General features: G+C 40.1%; 1 protein-coding gene and 1 pseudogene across 5 annotated transcripts in view; both read right to left on the bottom strand.

Moving 5' to 3' along the window:
• The window catches only part of Ncoa6 (nuclear receptor coactivator 6), an 83,915-nt gene that overhangs the window by 21,689 nt on the left and 42,419 nt on the right, over nt 1-19,807 (bottom strand). For 3 of the 5 annotated variants that reach the window (XM_029474541.2, XM_021156359.3, XM_021156356.3), the window contains 4 exons: nt 9,760-9,888; nt 7,808-8,704; nt 5,707-5,853; nt 1,644-2,760 (listed from right to left, as the gene is read on the bottom strand). In XM_029474541.2, coding sequence (XP_029330401.1) covers nt 1,644-2,760; nt 5,707-5,853; nt 7,808-8,704; nt 9,760-9,888 — 2,290 coding nt within the window. The remainder of the gene's footprint in view (nt 1-1,643; nt 2,761-5,706; nt 5,854-7,807; nt 8,705-9,759; nt 9,889-19,807) is intronic. The other 2 variants (XM_021156357.3, XM_021156358.3) reach the window with 2 other exon arrangements.
• Nucleotides 15,190-15,807, bottom strand: LOC110289408 (large ribosomal subunit protein uL2 pseudogene; annotated as a pseudogene).

Genomic DNA, 19,807 nt, shown 5'->3' with positions numbered 1-19,807 from the left:
AAGAAACACTAATAGTCTAAGACAGGTTTCATGGTAAGATAATGGTAGAACTGGAGGTAGGTTAGCTTCCTCCTAAGCCTACTACCTCTCTTTCTTAGGAGCCCTGATGCTGTTTTAGACCCTTTTAGAAGTGTGTTGAATCAACAATTCACCAGAAGGCTGGTGAAGACAGCAAAAACATACTAATGACAAATGAATAAGTATAATTTTATTTCTAGCATACTGAGGGGAATAAGATAATTACTACCATAAAAAATGTTATTCAGACAGGTTAATAGGGCTGGAGAGACGGATCAGTCAGTGGTTAAGAGCACTGGCTGCTCTTCCAGAGGTGGCTCACAACCAACTCTAATGGGATCCAATGCCCTCTTCTGGTGTGTCTGAAGACAGTACAGTGTACTCACAGTAGGGGGTAGGGTTGGGGGGTGGGGGAAGCCAGACAACTTGATAACAGCAAGAATTTAACTGAGGACTAGGTATAAGGAAAATAAGTCTGAATTCTGGAAAATATATGTTGTTAATATATAGTGATTGACGTTTAATATTTAAGACTCAAGAAGTAGCAAGTTACTGTGATAGACTAAAACCAAAGCACGTTGAAGAAAAGCCTGGATAAAAGCAGCTGGAGTTAGTTTGAACATTTAAGCTCATTTAGACAAAGCTCCCCTGTTGGAGTTTTCTTTCTGTCTCTAGTTCCCCCATCCCATCTTTCCCCTTCTCTCTGAGGACTCCCTAGGTAGCTCAAGCTAGGCTCCTGTCTCAGCTCCCTGAGTGTTGAGATAACAAGTGTGAGCCACCATAATTGGCCTAGCAATTTATCTCAAACTGTTTTATAGTCTCTAGTCACTATCACCCTGTTGATAATGTCTCTGAACTCATTTTAATGTTTAAAAACTGAAAATCTACCACAAACACTTAGCCAAAAATCAGAAACATAACTTAATATGTAGTTTTAAGATAGAAACATAATTGTTAATTATCCTTCCTGTTGTGTTTTATGAAAGAGCTCCTCTGGGGAACTTTTACATAAGGGAAACTGATTGAAGCTTTTAGGGACGGTAAGAGATTTTTAGAGAAAAAGCACCCATGTAAACATTTTTTCCCCTATTTGCTAGATGCAGGGTGTCTTCACGATCAGTTTTGCTTCACCACACACATTCCCCGAATACCCCAAGAGCCAGCGTAACATTCAAGTCTGTGCTCTATAGAATGGCAGGGGTATCACTGGTCACTTTTCAGGCTAAGGGAGTAGTGCACACCTTTAATCCCACCACTCAAGAGACAGAGGCAGACAGCTGTGATTTTGAGACCAACCCGTCTACAGAGTGAGTTGCAGGACAGCCAAGACTACATAGTATAAAATCCTGTCTCAAAAACAAAACAAAGGGCTGGAGAGATGGCTCAGTGGTTCAGAGCACTGACTGCTCTTCCAGAGGTTCTCCTGAGTTCAGTTTCCAGCACCTACATGGTGGCTCACAACCATCTGTAGTGGGATCTGATGCCCTCTTCTGGTGTGTCTGGAGACAGCTACAGTGTACCCATATACATAAAATAAATAAATCTTAAACAAAACAAAAACCTGTCAACAAATATCCACACAGAAACAAATGAGTCACATTTGAGGTAAACTGATCATAACTTACTTTAGATCTTGGTGACAATTTTTCTTCTTTCGAGGCGGTTTCTTCTTCTTCGGTTTATTTGCATTGGTATTATTTTGTTTATTGTTTACACCAAAATGGCCTGCAGAAATGTCACTCTGTAGTAAGTTGACCAACAATGGGCTCGTTAACGTTACATCCTTATTGACTGGAAAGCCTGGATTTTGACCACAAGGCATCTGACTTCCATTGGGTGCACCACCAAATGGTGCATTGAAAGACACTCCATGGCCCGAGAAGTGGCTTCCCGAAGCACTGTTTCCCTGCATGCTCTGCACATGTGGGGGGACCATGCTGGCTTGCTGCATGCTGACATCAGGCATCATCTGAGACAGGTTGACATCATTATTTGCTGTGGTAACTGGATCAGTATGTTGCTGGGCCATGTGTGGACTGGGTCCTGGTGGCCGCAGAACCTGCCCCTGAATCCCCATAACCTGAGATGGACTGTTGTTCACAGGTCCTTGCTGAGGCAGCATCTGTCCTGACATCTGTCCTGTGAACTGCACCATGTTTCCTTGCATATTCGGAGTTGGTCCCCTCATTATTTGTGCTGGTCCCGGCATGACATTGGATTGGTTCTGAGAGTTAAATTGCGCCTTATTCCCCTGCATCTGATTGGTCATTATTTGCTCTATCATTGGGTTCTGCTGGAGCAAAACTTGTCCCTGAGGCCCCATCATCTGGTTATGTGGTGCCATCATTTGTGGGCCCTGCTGGGGAAGCATCTGCTTGGGTGGGGTCATCCTTTGGGGTGAAGGTCCAAGATTTTGGTTTTGAGTGTTCACCATCATCTGGCCCTGTGGCATAAGCTGGGCCCTTGAAAGGATCATAGGATTTTGAGGGTTCAAAGTTCCTTGTTGCTGGGCCATTTGGCTCTGTGAGGGCACAATCTGTTGGTGCATGCCCATCAGCTGAGATGGTGGGCCTTGCTGGGGCTGGCCTTGCATGTTGCCCAGGGTCACCTGAGGAACCCCAGAGCTACCAGTCTGCTGGTTGTTTATGTTGCCATGAATTCCCATGAGGCTGGGTTGCATCATATTTGGTGGCCCGTGAGACACCTGCATCTGGTTTTGAGGAGGACCAGCTCCTTGACCACCTTAAAAAACAAAACCAAAGAACAAAAAATTGTCATCATATTAAGATACTCCAATTACATTATTTAGAAAGGCACCCATCATACATATACGTAATAACCAACATAAATGCACATGTTTAACACACTTTCTGTGAGTATTTTAGACTCTGGAGGTATGATATAAGATGGAGGTAACTGCTTACATTTTCATGATCATACACTAAGAAAAACATGTCTTTACTCTTACATAGTAACTTAAAGACAACATTAGAAGATAAAGTTTACTTTCATATTAAATGAAGTATCAGTTTTATAGCATAGTTTGTAACTACCTTATTGTGAATAAAACTTAAAAATCATCATGGGCTAGAAAATGAGCCTCATTATGAGTAAACAAGGGAAACAAAGAATGTACCGGTGACCTCTAGAAAAAACTCAGGAACACAGAAAAGACATTTCAAAAACGCTTCTTTGAAAAGTAATTATGCCTTTCAAAGCCTATGTGTGTGAGATCTGGATGCTGTGCTTTAAAGAAGACAGTATACAGTATAGCCTAAGGACAGGGTACCTCTGCTTAAGAGACCTAGATACAGGAAGATGCTGAAAGTTTAGTGATCCTACTCTGTGACAGTCCCTACTGGACCATATGGGACTTGTTCTGAGTTCTCTTTCAACTAAAGGCACTGTCGGTACTGTCTGGCCAGATGAATTGTTTGTTGTTGGATCCTTGAAATTTTCCTATAGCTACTTGCTTTATCTCCAAATCTTACTGTGGCACTGAACATCGAACCCACAGCCTTCTATATACTTAGAATGAAGTCTACCGGAGTTATACTCACAATTTACCCCACCCACTTCAACTGAGAAACCATCTGGCTTATTTTGTCTGTTCTGTTGCAACAGGACATCGCTATTAGCAGGCTGCTCTGAAACTGTGTACTCCACTGCCTTGAACTGCACCACTATGCTTGACTTGAAAGTTTTCTCAGCTGGGCATAGTGGCCGATGCCTGTAATGCTAGCACCTGGAAAGCTGAGGCAATAGAACTGTCATAAATTCAAGGGCAGTCTAAATTACATAGTAAGATCCTACCTCAAAACACCAAAAATAAAAACGATGAACTTAAGGCCTCTTATAAGCTGGGAAGGTACTCTACTACTGAGCTATACATACCTTGAATGCATGTCCCTGTCATTTTTGGTGTATATATGTATACATGCATGGTGTGTACATGTGTATGCACATTTGAATATGTGTGGTCTGTGCAGGTCTCTACTTCCCAACCCCTGGGATTGTAGGTAGCTGCCACACTCTCTCAGCTTATGTGGGTTCTTGGAATCCAAACTGTGGTTCTCATGCTTCCACAGCAAGCTCTTTAACTATCGAACCTTGTCCTAGCTCTGATTTTTTTTTATAACTTTAAATAGGAGCTATAAAGTGGCAATCTAATGAAGTTACAGACCAGTCCATGCTCTAGCTTGAGAGAGAAGCATAAACTGCCCACTGGTTACACATCACACTTCTTCCTGAGTTTCAGGAATGCTTTCTAAACCAGCCTCATAAAGTCAAACTTGAACTCCAAAAAAACTCTCTATATACAAGTATACAGTCATCCAAGCAACAATTATTTGAGTATCCAATAACAATTAGGAATATCCAGTTATTGATACTAAATCTAGTGCTGATTTAGTATCAATAAAATGGTTCCTTTAAGAGGCAAGAGATAAAAACTAATTTTTTCAGGAAGTATTAAAAGTTAACAGAACATTAAGACAGGTAACAACAGAAAATGATAGACAAGAGGAGAACTGCTTTAAACAGACCAGATGGAGAAATGAAAACAACAGGTAAACATGAAAGTCTTCCTTTAAAAAGTAAATAGCTGTGCTAGGGTGGAAGAATTGTACATTTTTTAAAAAATTATTTTTATTTTATGTGTACAGGTATTTTGCCTGTATATGTCTGTACACCACATATATGCTTGGTGCCTGTGGAATCCTCTGAAATTGGAGTAAGCCATCACTAGTCTCTCATTTTTATTTTTTAAAAAATTAAATTTTTACTTATTATTGTGTGTGCATGTGATGTAAGTGTAGGCAAATATTCCCATTGGCAAGGAAGGCCAGAACAAACACTTTAACCTGCTGAAACATCTGTGAGCTCTAGATTTTTTCCCATTCTTTAAGCAACTTATAATGAACATTGGAAGTTCAGGAAATTTTAAGCTAACTTAGTGTAAACTACTTCTATGAGAAAGGGCAAAAAGATTAGTCACTTAATTCCTAAGCAAACAAAAGAAACCCAGCAACATGAAATTTGGGCTTTAAAAACTGCTTCGAAGAGTCCTTATTAACCAATCTACTATATGTTATTTCCTCTCCAAACTTTCTTACATATATACTATGCTATTGGTACTGATTAAATTGGGAAAATGCCACACTGCAGATTAGAATTTAGGCATTCAGCATAAATGAAGCTAATATGTACTATATAGAGATTTTAAGAGTTGAAGATGTTCAAACATGCCATACATCTACATACCCATGAATTTATGGTTTCCTTTCCCAGAAATGCCTTTTGCCTCAACATGCTCTAAGTCAGGCCATGGCTGGTTTGGAAACAGGAAAGGCTTGGGAGCACTACTGCCTCACTAAGCAGACTGAATAGTTGCAATACAGTTCAAATGATCTAAGCTATTTACTATCTGGCACTTTATAGAAAGAAAGTGCATGCATATGTGACTTCTGTTCTAACTGAAGTTTAATTTCCTTCCCAAAGGTGTTTCTTGATTCTTGAGAAATAACTTATTTTCCATATTTCAATCATCACCCCAAAGTGTATCCATGTGTTTGAAATTGAAGAGAAAGACAATGACTTGTTCATTTTTATACCTCTATTGTCTTTCACGGTATTTACCACCGAATCAACGTTCACTCAACACACATGGCCAAATGAAAGCAAACCAACCTGTGTGCTGGACATTTTGATTTGCTTGCAGCTGAAGGGCTCCTGAATTCCCAGGGGTGGCTGCTGTGGTGGAAGGCACCTGACCTTGCATGAAGTTGGGATTGGCCTGTCCTGCTGAGAAGCCAGGCGGGAGGCGTTTAGGCATTCCTTAATAGAAAACAATGAGTAAGGCGGTTACCTAGCAAATTTATACTCGTGCTGAGATATGGAATGGATAAGGAAGGATGAGCTGCATGGAGTTCCCAGTGGCTTAGCTCTCTCTGTCACACTGGTAGGATCTTTAATAATAAGGTTGGGAAAGATGGTTAAAAAAAACAACACAATCCCTTACATGAACTCTGTCAAAATGAAAAGGAAATACTAAAAAATTTACACTTAGAACATGCCAAGGAAAAAATGGCAATCTGCTCCCTACACATGATCTGAGGCCATATCATAGCAAGGTTTGAGGGCTCACTTTTCTCTGTAGTACAATGGACTCCCAATATTCATATACTGTAACACAGGCACCAAAGGAGTATGCTAAATTCTCTCATACTCAAACAAATTGAAATGAAATACAGTAAAACAAAGAGTAGGGTCCCAATTAAGGATAGATGGGTAATAATTTTTTTCCTTTGAGGGAAATGGGTAATAATCTTTGCAGAAAAGTCTTCCTCCCTCCAGTGTAGGGCATGTCTCTTTGGAAAAGACAAGAGTTCACGGGAACTTCAAAGTGAAGCTATATCAATTTATGCCTTTCTCTCATAACATCTGCTGTGACTGATGGCTATAGTACCAGAAACCATGCTCTGATATAATCTTACTCAAGTTTATATCCTTTTAGGAAGGCCTAATTTCAGAAAGCAAGTTTGCAATAAAGAGAATCTCAGATCCACTCATGTGTGTACCACAGGTCTTGATGTGGTCAGACCACCTAGGTGAGGTATCCACTGCTCTATGAAAGCAACAATACCTAAAGCTCACTTCAAATTTATTAGGGCCACATTTTTAGTGTCCTCAAAAACTCTCTGTAAACAAATATGCACTTGTCCTTCCATTAGCAGCAAGTCCCCATTTACATGCTTCCACTTAACTAAATCAGTAATTGTGTTTGCAGCAGCCATGTTCTTACATTTTCTAAAAACGTCTTAGGAGTAATAGTAGAGCCTGTATTTCAGCAGAATCGATTCTAAGAGCGTGAGAACTGATGAGCAACCTCATTTCACGGGAACCATGGGAGCACGGGAACCATGGGAGCATGCCTACTATGTTGCACTGAAGATGCGAGGGTTTTTCTGGGTAGGCAATGGGTGTCTTTTGGTGGGGGATATGCTTATTGGATGGCAGTTTTACTGAACTCTATACTTCACTGAAAAGCTCCAAGCACAATCATGTGCACGAGGTCATGATTAATAAGAATAAATAATAAACATGGAGATGAATAAGTTTTACTGGAATCGTTTTACCTCTCACACATTAAGCTCCATTGCTTTTTCTTCATACAAGAGGCACCTTACAAAATAAATAAATAAATCTCCTTTAGGTATAACTAGTGGAATTCCCTCTCTAAGGAGCAGGCATTGGCATTATAAAACTATATAAGTAATGATTTTTGAACTTAGTCCCCTTTAATACTTTAATCAAACTTAAAAACCACCATGCTTACTATGTTACTAACTAGGATTATCAAGATTGCTATGTAGAAGGGCATTGTCCCCAATAAAACCTGTACTTATCCTTTCATTTCTGCTCTACTTATAATCTTAATCCGTCAACAAACAAGAAGTTTAAATTACTAATAAAATACATGTTTGGTCTGGACATTACTAGTACAAAATTAAGTAAAAATAATTTGAAACAAAATGAACATCTCTATTTTCAATTTTACCTGCATTTTTATCCAGAGAGCTAGCTTATATTTAACCAGTAAGATGTTATATAGTATATCAAGATAAAAATACATTACGTTAACTAAGTTCTATTAAGTGTCATTACCATTATCACAAAACAAAATGTTTATATCCTTATTTCACTCCCTCCATTAATACTAAAAACTGACATTCCACTCAAATCTATCTCCAGTAAATTTACCAACACAAATAGCTTCAGTGTTCCTCACCTCCTAGGCCTGGATGTAAACTCTGTGGCCCCTGGTTTGGTGGTTGCTGCTGCATCACCATGAAATTAGGTGGCACATTTCCCTGTTGAACCATAGGATTCCGACCTGGAGAGCTGACAGGCTGCTGAAATCCCTGGGGAAGTGGGTTATTTTGAGGTGGCCTTGGTCCCATCTGCTGCTGAGTTTGGTTAACCGTTGGGGAGGATGCAGGAGATCCCTGCTGAAAGGAGGAGGGTGAGGAGGCAGGAGACTTGTTGGTGAGGTGGGGCTGTTGCAGGGGGGTTGGGACCCTGGAGGGCCCTCCCTGCAAGCCCTTCATCTGAGGAGCTGTGAACTGGCCTGGGTTGCTCATTTGAGGAAAGTTTGTATGGGCTTGTGAGGCTTGTTGGCTGCCAAAAGGATAAGGAGGGGGAGGGTGAGAAGGTGTCTGTACCGTAGCTAAGGAAGGTCTTGCCTGAAGTTGCGCTTGCATTGGGCTAGGCAAGGGAGCCTTCTTCCACCCTTGATTTGTAGTCATTGTGCCCAGAGATCCCTGGGCTGGTGGAGGCTGTAAGGCTCCAGAAGGCAGCTGGTTCCAGCCTGGAGGAACAGGCACCTGAGTTGGAGCAGTAAACTGTGGTCGAACCCCCTGTGGTTGTTGCTGATGTTGCTGTAGAGGTCTTGTCTGCAACTGTTGCTGCTGCTGTTGCTGCTGCTGCTGTTGCTGCTGCTGCTGTTGCTGCTGCTGCTGCTGCTGCTGCTGCTGCTGCTGCTGCTGCTGCAGCTGGGGAAAATTAGCTGGGTTCATTTGTCTGTTCACAGGAACAGGCTGCATTGAGTGATGCGCTGGAGGTAAAGATCCTGAGGGATGACTCTGTTGCTGTATATGGAGTCCAGAGAGAAGTGGATCCATTGCATCTGTTAAAGATAGTGAGTAATAAGAAAAAAAAAAAAAGATAGTGAGCAATAGTTAACCTACTGCAACCCAGATCTCAGCACACTGGCTTGGGTCTACTGATACCACTGATACTACCATGTTCATGAGTGTCTTCTAAGTACCAACAGATATAAAGAAAATCCTGCCTTAAAGACAACTTACGGTTCATTAGTGGCGAGGAGCATCGAACATAAAATATAGAAAACAACATTTTCAAAATTTTATTCTGGGCAACTATTGTTATAGGAAAACAAGATAAAATAGTCAACTAGGTTTGGGAAATGCTAGACTTAGATTTTAGACAAGTTTGTAGGAAGCTTAGTGCTGTAACATGTTAACTTAAAAAACATTTACCAATTCATAGGACTTTAAAATTCTGTCATGATGCATCTTATAGGACTAAGCATACCAAGGTACATGTGGTAGTTTGAATGGAAATGGCCTCCACAGCTTCATAGGGAGTGGCACATAATTAGGAGATGTGACCTTGTTGGAAGAAAGGAGTATGACTAGGAGTGGGCTTTGAGGTTTCAGGTACTGAAGCCAGGCCCAGTGACATTCTCTCTTCCTGTTATCTGCTGATTTAGCTCTAGAGCTCTCGGCTACTCCAGCACCATGTTTGCCTTCGTGCCACTATGCTCTAAACCATGGACTAAGCCTCTGAACCTGTAAGCCAGCCCCAATTAAATCCTGTCCTTTATAGGAGTTGCTGTAGTCATGGTGTCTCTCCAGAGCAATAGAAATCCTAACTAGGACGGCCCTGGAAACATTGGAGAATAGCTGATAAGATAACAAGAAATTCTGAAAAGAAATGTTGACATTTAGTTGTGAGAATTCAAGGTAAAATTTGGAACTGAGCAGATAGAATTCAGCCTCAGGGGCTGAATCTCAATGACATCTGTTAAGTAATTCCAGCTTCTTTAATTCCCAATGACTGGAAGACACTACCTGACTGAGAAGCCTCAGGGGCTGAATCTCAATGACATCTGTTAAGTAATTCCAGCTTCTTTAATTCCCAATGACTGGAAGACACTACCTGACTGAGAAGCAGGGCGAGGAGTCCTGGGTTGCAGTTCTGGATTGGGGCCTGGTGCCATCATGGAAGATGACATGTTCCCGCCCTGGGGCGTCATAACAGAGGCAGGGCTCGTCATCCTTATTAGACCTAGAAGAAGAAACCAAAATAACATTCTGAAGTTGGCACATTTGTGTGTGTGTATATGTGTATTTTGAGACAAGATCTTATGACCAGACAGGTCTGAAACTCATAGTAATTGCTTCAGGAAGGGTTGAGATTACAGGTGTGAGCTACCACACTCAGCTTAAAATTTTTCATTTTAATGACATACCTTAGAAACATTAAAAGATATAAAAATTTGTCTTTTAAGAACTATTTTTAGATTAAAATCTTTTCTGTTTATATACACTTTGCCTGCATGTATATGTATGTACACCACTTACATGCCTGGTATTTGTGAAGACCAGAAGAGGTGTTGGAGTTCCTAGAACTAGTTACAGATGGTTATGAGCCACTATGTAGATGCTGCACACTAAATTCTGATTTTCCGAAAAAGCAGGCATTCTCAATTGCTGAGCCATCTCTCTAACCCCTCTGTTTGTATTTTGAAACAGAGTTACATAGCCCAGGCTGGCCTCAAACTCAGGGAAACACTCCTGCCTCATCCTCTCAAATGCTGGAATAACAGCTGTGTAATCTAACTCCAGTTTGTTTTTAATATTAAGAAATAACTCACACAGTGTAATATTTATCCTTTAAGAATATGTTTCTTTAAACTCTTCACATTTTAAAAATCACTTTTAGTTGTCCTTTTGTTAAAAGAATTATTCAGTTATTTGAGTCAGGGTCTTGTGTAGCTAAGGCTGGCATCAAACTTACTAGATAGCTGAAGATGACCTTAAACTCTGGATCCCCCTGCCTCCACTTCTCAACTGCTCAGATTATCAACATGCATCGGCAGGCTGGGTTTTGGCTTTGCACCTGCTGGGTAGCACCTGCCTCAGTGGAGCTCCACCCAGCTTCGTCACTCTTTATAAAGAAACATACGGTGCTGCTCCTTAATTGTAATTTTTATTCACTTCTCAATTTTTTTTTTTTTCGTTTGAGATAGGGCCTCATTATGTAGCCTTGGCTGGCCTAGAACTTGCTATATAGATCTGGCTGGCCTCAAGCTCATAGAAATCCACTTGCCTCTGCCTTCTGAGTGCTGGGATTAAAGGCGTGCACCACACCCTTCTCAATAGTCACAAATAATATAAAATACCTTGGTGTGACTCTAACTAAGGAAGTGAAAGATCTGTATGATAAGCACTTCAAGTCTCTGAAGAGAGAAATTAAAGATCTCAGAAGATGGAAAGATATCCCATGCTCATGGATTGTCAGGATTAATATAGTAAAAATGGCTATCCTGCCAAAAGCAATCAACAGATTCAATGCAATCTCCATTAAAATTCCAACTCAATTCTTCAGAGTTAGAAAGGGCAATTTGCAAATTCAACTGGAATAATAAAAAACCTAGGATAGCAAAAACTTTTCTCAACAATAAAAGAACCTCTGGTGGAATCACCACGGCTGACCTCAAACTGTACTACAGAGCAATTGTGATAAAAACTGCATGGTACTGGTACAACGACAGACAAGTAGACCAATGGAATAGAATTGAAGACCCAGAGATGAACCCAAACACCTATGGTCACTTGATCTTTGACAAGGGAGCTAAAACCATCCAGTGGAAAAAAGGCAGCATTTTCAACAAATGGTGCTGGCACAACTGGCAGTTATCATGTAGAAGAATGCGAATTGATCCATTCTTATCTCCTGTACAAGGCCCAAGTCTAAGGGGATCAAAGAACTCCACATAAAACCAGAGACACTGAAATTTATAGAGGAGAAAGTGGAGAAAAGCCTTGACGATATGGGCACTGGGGAAAAATTCCTAAACAGAACAGCAATGGCTTGTGCTTTAAGATCAAGAATTGACCAATGGGACCTCATGAAATTGCAAAGCTTCTGTAAGGTAAAAGACAATGTCAATAAGACAAAAAGGCCACCAACAGATTGGGAAAGGATTTTTACCAATCCTAAATCGGAGAGGGAACTAATATCCAATATATATAAAGAGTTCAAGAAGCTGGACTCCAGAAATTCAAATAACCCCATTAAAAAATGGGGTACAGAGCTAAACAAAGAATTCTCAAGTGAGGAATACTGAAGGGCTGAGAAGCACCTGAAAAAATTTTCAACATCCTTAATCATCAGGGAAATGCAAATCAAAACAACTTTGAGATTCCACCTCACTGAAGTTAGAATGGCTAAGATCAAAAATTCAGGTGACAGCAGATGCTGGAGAGGATGTGGAGAAAGAGGAACACTCCTCCATTGCTGATGGGATTACAAGCTTGTACAACCATTCTGGAAATCAGTCTGGCGGTTCCTCAGAAAATTGGACATAGTACTACTGGAATATCCAGCAATACCTCTCCTGGGCATATACCCAGAAGATGTTCCAACTGGTAATAAGGACACATGATCCACTATGTTCATAGCAGCCTTATTTATAATAGCCAGAAGCTAGAAAGAACCCAGATGTCCCTCAACAGAGGAATGGATACAGAAAATGTGGTACATTTACACAATGGAGTACTACTCAGCTATTAAAAACAATGAATTTATGAAATTCTTGGGCAAATGGATGTATCTGGAGGATATCATCCTTAGTGAGGTAACCCAATCACAAAAGAAGTCTATTAGATATGCACTCACTGATAACTGGATATTAGCCCAGAAACTTAGAATACCCGAGATACAATTTGCAAAACACAAGAAAATCAAGAAGGAAGATCAAAGTGTGGATACTTCATTCCTCCTTAGAAAAGGGAACAAAACGAGTTACAGAGACAAAGTTTGGAGCTAAGGCGAAAGGATGGACCATCCAGAGACTACCCCACCCGGGGATCCATCCCACAATCAGCCACCAAACCCAGACACTATTGCATATGCCAGCAAGGTTCTGCTGAAAGAACCCTGATACAGCTGTCTCTTGTGAGGCTATGCCAGTGCCTGGCAAATACAGAAGTGGATGCTCATAGTCATCTATAGGATGGAGCACAGGGCCCCCAATGGAGGAGCTAGAGAAAGTACCCAAGGAGCTGAAGGGGTCTGCAACCCTATAGGTGGAATAACAATATGAACTAACCAGTACACCCAGAGCTCGTGTCTCTCTAGTTGCATATGTAGCAGAAGATGGCCTAGTTGGCCATCATTGGGAAGAGAGGCCCCTTGGTCTTGCAAACTTTATATGCCCCAGTACAGGGGAATGCCAGGGTCAAGAAGTGGGAGTGGGTGGGCAGGGGAGCAGGGCGGGGGGAGGGTATAGGGAACTTTTGGGATAGCATTTGAAATGTAAATAAAGAAAATACCTAATTAAAAAAAAAACTTGCTTTTGAAAACATGGCCAACTTGGGCTAGAGAGATGGCTCAGAGGTTAAGAGCACTGACTGCTCTTCTAGAGGTCCTGAGTCCCAGCAAATACATGGTAGCTCACAACCATCTGAAATGGAATCTGATACCCTCTCTTTTGGTGTGTCTGAAGACAGCAACAGTGTACTCAAGTACATAAAATAAATAAATAATTCTTTTTAAAAAACTTAAGAAAAAAAAAACCACGGTCAACTCATACAAATATTCCATTTATGCTTGAAAAGATTAAGAACTCTGGAATTGAGCCGGGTGTGGTAGCGCACACCTTTAGTCCCAGCACTCAGGGAAGCAGAAGCAGGTGGATTTCTGAGTTCGAGGCCAGCCTGGTCTACAAAATGAGTTCTAGGACATCCAGGACTATACAGAGAAACTCTGTCTTGAAAAAAAAGCAAAACAAACAAACAAACAAACCCTCTGGAATTAGGATTACATAGTTTGTTACATGTCCATTATAAAGCTTTTTGAGGTTTAGGGAAGGCAGATAATCTATGTAGCCTTGACTGGCTTGGAATTCAGAGGTCCTCCTGCTTCCTAAGCACTGAAATTAAAAGTGTATGCCACTAGGCTTGACTCATTATAGAAAACTTATCAAACATTTTTTAAAAATCCTTATTTATTTATTTATTTATTTATTTATTTGGTTTTTCAAGACAGGGTTTCTCTGTATAGCCCTGGCTGTCCTGGAACTCACTCTGTAGACCAGGCTGGCCTCCATGTCAGAAATCCGCCTGCCTCTGCCTCCCGATTAAAGGCTTGCGCCACCACGCCCAGTGACCCTTATTTATTTTTTATGTTTTATTCATCAATTACTAACAGATGTTAAAATCTCCAAGATTTGGTATTTCCATGTAATTTTTATATATTCAGAGGCTAGGTTATTAAGTATATAAAAATTTAGCTATATTCTTGATAAATTTCTCCTGTTAAATAAAGTAGTCTTTTTCATTTATATGATTTTTATTTTTTATTATTATTTGTGGTACTAGTGACTGAACTCAAACCTTTGCATATGCTAGACAAGAGTTCTAGTACCAAGTTACATATGTAACTCTTTTTACATTTTGAGACAAGAGCCTAAATTGCTCCAGTAGGCCTTCAATTTGGTATGCAAATTACCAGTAGGCCTCAAGCTTAAGATTCTCCAGGTAGAATTTAAAGGCAAATACCACTATGCCCAGATAATATCCTGTTTTGTTTTGTTTTGGTTTTTGAGACAGGATCTCACTATGCATCCTCTTGCTGTAGGGAACTTGCTATGTAGACCAGGCTAACCTCAAACTCATAGAGACTCATGTGCCTCAGCCTCCCTGGTGCTGGGAGGAAAAGCATGCAGCACCACATCTGGTTTTATCCTTTTCATTTTAACATCTGCTTTGTCTAATTAAAATAATTATACTTCATGTTAATACATGTGAATACCTAGCTGACTTAATTTTATTTTTAACTTTGAATGTTATGAGTCCTTTTATTTTATAGTTCTCCAAATAGTACAGAACTAAATCTGAGATTATTATTCTAAGTAACCACGTCTATATTATTAGTGTTTATAATTCATTTACTTTTATTGCCAATTACTGGAATACCCTGATTTATCATTTACTCTATGACTTATATCTACATTATTTTCTCTCCCTATGCTATAAACTCTTTTTCATACCTTTCCTTTCTACCATTCTATTACTTCCTTGAAGTTGTACATTCTATCATTTTATTGTTATCTTTACAGTGTTAAAAGGCAAACCTGACCTAGAATGTAACTGCAATATCTGACTGTCTGACTGTCAGTCTTATGTAGGTTTACCTATGTTTACCAATCACTAGTTCATCGTTCCTTCTTAGACCTTATTTCTTTCATTTTAGTTCAATTTCCTTTTTCCTGAAATGTATCCCTGAGCAGTTCAGTTAGCAAAGATCTGTGAGCAAATAACATTTTATTTTTATTTATTTATTTTATTGCCAAGGGACAAACTACATTGGGCCCCTGAGTCCTAGCTTTCTTTCTTCTGCAGTTTTTGAGTGGGCAGCAATGAGAACCACTTTGTGCCCAGCAGGGACATCTCTTTGGATAGTGGAGGGTTGCTAACGTACTGGTGATTATAGCCTCCAAAGGGATGTTCCACAGGATCTATGGCCACACCCTGCATATGTAGCTAGCAATTCCTCTTGCCTTTTACTTGTAGTATGCAGGGCTCATGTTTAAGATAGGTTTGTCAATTCTACCCCCACTGGCCACCATACCAATAATTGCTCGTTGGCCTCAAAAATGACCTTAGACCCTGAAGGCAGCTTTACCTAGGTCTTCTTAGTCTTTGGGTGTGGGAGATGACTATGGCATAGTTCTCAGGGGTTCACACAAACTTGCCTCTGTCTCCAGGCACGTCCCCAGAAAACACAATAGTACACTCAGGCATGGTGCCCACAGAGAGAAAACACTGCTGATACTGAGCTGGACATTTTGCTGCAGCACACAAACTGTCTAGTGTGGATTCTCTCTGCAGCTATAACTAGCTCCATCTGATTCTTAAATCAGTAGGGAACATGAAGGACCACATTCACAAAGGGAGAGCAGCAGACAAGGTAATGCATGTCCCTTGAGGTACCCTTAGTATAAAGGCCAAAGCATGCAGGTGCAAAGTACAAAGAACCAGCTCCTGTCTTCTTCCTACCACAGGGCCCACAGTGGCAGGCCAGCTAGCAAGCACGGCTAGTAAATGCTCTGAAGTCTTTCAAAACTTCTTTTGTTTCACTTCTTTGGATAGAACAACTTAGTTTAAAATTCTAGGTTCTTAATTATGTCCTTAGCATTTTGGAAATACTATTCTAAGGTTTTCTGACTTCCAATGTTGCAGTTGAGAAATGAGCTGTGACTCTGACAGTCTTCCTTTGGGGTGGCTGGGAGTCTTTAACACTGTTTTTTACATCTGTAATTTACAATATGGTTTAGATGTGCATTAAATATGCATTTATCTGTGATGCTTAGCATTTCTGGGCTTCTGATATGGAGGAATTGTGTTATTTTGAAAAGTCAGTTCTGGAAAAATTTCAGGTATTTTTTAACACTGTCCCTCAGTTTCCTCATCTTCTTGAGCTCTTTTTAACAGCATGGTAAACCTTCTCATTCTATCCTTCACATTTCCACTATTTCTCTCTCCTGTATGCTAGGTGATTTCTTCAAATTCTCCTTCAAGTCCAGCTATTTCTAATTTGCTGAATAAATTATTCATCTGATGCCTTTAAATTGTTTTATAAGTTCTGTGCCTCCCTTTCTTATGGTTTTTGTAATCTTAAACACATGAATATTCTTTTTTTTTCTTTTTTTCTTTTTTTTTCGAGACAGGGTTTCTCTGTATAGCCCTGGCTGTCCTAGAACTCACTCCGTAGACCAGGCTGGCCTCGAACTCAGAAATCTGCCTGCCTCCCAAACACATGAATATTCTTAATATCTAAAATTCCAAAAACTGGAAGTTTAACCCTAAAATTCATGAATTTAGTGCAAACTTGTTTATTATAGTAAGTCTGAACTGAAAGTCTGTAACAGCCTGGGTTGAGAAAGTTCTCCTCCATAGCATCAGTGAGTTTATCAGTCTAGAGTCACTTAATGTTTAGTGGTAGGTTAGCTGTTCCAGACCATTTTATTAACATATGTTCAACATGCAAATGGTTAGAGAAGACAACCCCCAAACTTCCAGCCTCCAAAGAGAGCCCAGGCCAAGAAAGACAGATACCCATGGATCTCCCCATGTCAAAGGTAACTAACAATTTTAGAATCTACTTTCCCTGGAAAATCTGGCTTCATGAGCAATTTTTAAATTCTAACATCATTCTTCAGGTAGCCTTCCTAGCAACTCAAGTCACTTGGTTCTTCAGATTTTTCATGATTGTGATTTTTATGTTTTGTTCCTTTCTCCCCTTTCCCTTCTTCAGAGATGCCGTCTTGATATAGAGCTCAGCCTGGCCTTGACATGGTCCCCACACCAGGATTACAAAGTCTTGTGCCTCAACACCAGCTGGCCATCACTGTTTACAGTTTCAGATTTAATTTTGGTTTTCCTTTGAGAAGTTCTTTTGCTTGCTTAATATCTTAGTTATACATTAAAACTTCTAGTTAAAGATAACATGATAAACAGTCATCTGTTGAAACCAGATCTACTTCTGTGAAATCCCACCCCATTTTCAAAGATGGCAATTAGAAAGAACATCCATGAACCAGATGTGACAGTACACACGTGAAACCTCAACACTCAGAAGATTGAAAAAAGGCAGGAAGATAGTAGCAAGTTCAAGGTTAGCCTGGTTTATATAGCAAGTTCAAGGATAGTGATAGCTATATAGTGAGAACCTGACTGAAAACAAAACACAATAAACAAGGACACTCTCATGGGACGCAGAACAGATCTTCTCGGACTACAATGAGCTGCTTGTTCCCAGAAATTTTCCAGTATCGACTAACTACATGCTCAGGAGTAACATGCTAACATGCATTTATGGTACTATGTGGGAATTTGAACTAGATCTGTGGTTCCCATTGCAGGTAACATCCAGGAGATATCTAGACCATCTTAATTTATGAGTTAATCTTAGCACTACTTTCTTCTCTTAGCATTGACAAGGGAATGCAAGTACATCTAAACTGATAGCCCAGAGATATCCAGAGATATCTTTAGTTGGCACGATTAGAAGAAAGAGATGCACAGTGGCTACTAGCATCTGGTAGGTAAAAGCTAAGGATGCTATTAAATATACCTCAATGTACAAGATAGATACTCACAGCAAAAAATTATTGGCCCAAATACCAACAGCCAAGAATGAAAACCTTTGATTCAATGATTACTATGGTATCTCCACAAATCTTGGTATTCTCTATGGGGATGAAAAAAATAAACTATAAATTTAGATGTAGTTGCTTTCTATTGTCAATGTTAAGAGAAGAAAGTAGTACTGAGATTAACTGATAAATTGAGATGTTCTAGATACGTAATTCTAAAGTTAATACTGTTTCAGAGGAAATATAAGGTTTCTTTTTCTAGGAAGACTTCTCTAATGTACCCTACTATTAAACTTCACTTGCATCCATTAAGGCCCAATAGACAAGTGAGAAAAGGAATCATAAAATACTGCTGGTGTGAAAAGTACCTGGAGGTTAAAATGTCATGGTGACTCTAAGTCATCACTAACTGATTAATCCTGGTACTTTGTGTTATAAATGATCATAATCAGTAACCGTCATTAACTACCAATTTAAACCAATTTCAACCTAGTGCTTCAAGGTTTTCTATGTGGTAATGAACTTGCAGCACTGTAACACTGGCCAGACACTACATGTTATAATCAAGGTGCAGGCATTAGTGCTACAGGTATCTTAACATTTCAGGACTTGATAGAATCTCTAACACTGTTTCTGAGATATAATTAAAGATGTTTATGGTCACCTATGACCAGAAAACATGAGTGCCTGAGGGCAGGAGGAGTCCCTGGCTTGCTTTCATGGGAGCATTTCTTTATAAATTTCTTTACTAATGACAAGTAAGGCAGCTAGGGTCTTCAGCTAGGATGAGCAGAAGCAACAGTAGAACCTGTGATTTCTTATTAAACTGCCTTAACACTCCCTCAGAGCTGTATGGGGGGAACAGGTCTAGGTAAGTTTCTAGGTTAGATATTTTCCATTACTTATATGCAACTTCATTATCAGTCCAGGAGCATTGACTGTGACAGATTCAGAAAACAGATCTTGAGGGTTGTGAATATAGATGTAGCTCCACAGAAGACAGCTTGCCCATGTACATGTAAGGAACTTCAGAAGTGTTGCTTTATGGGAGAGCTCACTACTACCCAGCATGAGCTCCACAGACTCCAGGCCTCATCTCATCTTTAAAGATAAAGATGAAATATACTTATTATATTTCAAGGAAACAAAAATATATATTATATTTGCATGAAATACTTGAGGTAAACAGAAAATGCATCAGCAATATAAAAACCTAACTTCAACTCTATGCCAAAATCTTTGGTTTTTGGTTTTGGTATTTTGAGACAGGATCTCTCTACACAGTCCTGGTTGTCCCGAAACTCACTATGTAGACTCTTAGTCAAGGTATCTATTCCTGGACAAAACATCATGACCAAGAAACAAGTTGGGGAGGAAAAGGTTTATTCGGCTTACACTTCCACGTTGCTGTTCATCACCAAAGGAAGTCGGGACTGGAATTCAAGCAGTCCAGGAAGCAGGAGCTGATGCAGAGGCCATGAAGGGATGTTCTTTACTGGTTTGCTTCCCCTGGCTTGCTCAGCCTGCTCTCTTCTAGAACCCAAGACTACCAGCCCAGAGATGGTCCCACCCACAAGGGGACCTTCCCCATTGATCACTAATCGAGAAAATGCCTTACAGCTGGATCTCCTGGAGGCATTTCCCCAACTGAAGCTCGTTTCTCTGTGATAACTCCAGCCTGTGTTAAGTTGACACAAAACCAGCCAGTATAGTAAGTAGACCAAGCTAGCTCAGTCTACCGAGATCCCCTGCCTTTAACTCCTAAGTGGGGTTAAAAGCATATACCACTACGCTGTTGTGTCAAGTTCTTACTTACACTTC

This window comes from Mus caroli, unplaced genomic scaffold (assembly GCF_978045245.1).
Source record: "Mus caroli unplaced genomic scaffold, Mus_caroli_1 scaffold_2, whole genome shotgun sequence".
Lineage (NCBI taxonomy): Eukaryota > Metazoa > Chordata > Mammalia > Rodentia > Muridae > Mus > Mus caroli.
This window is presented reverse-complemented; position numbering and strand designations above follow the sequence as displayed.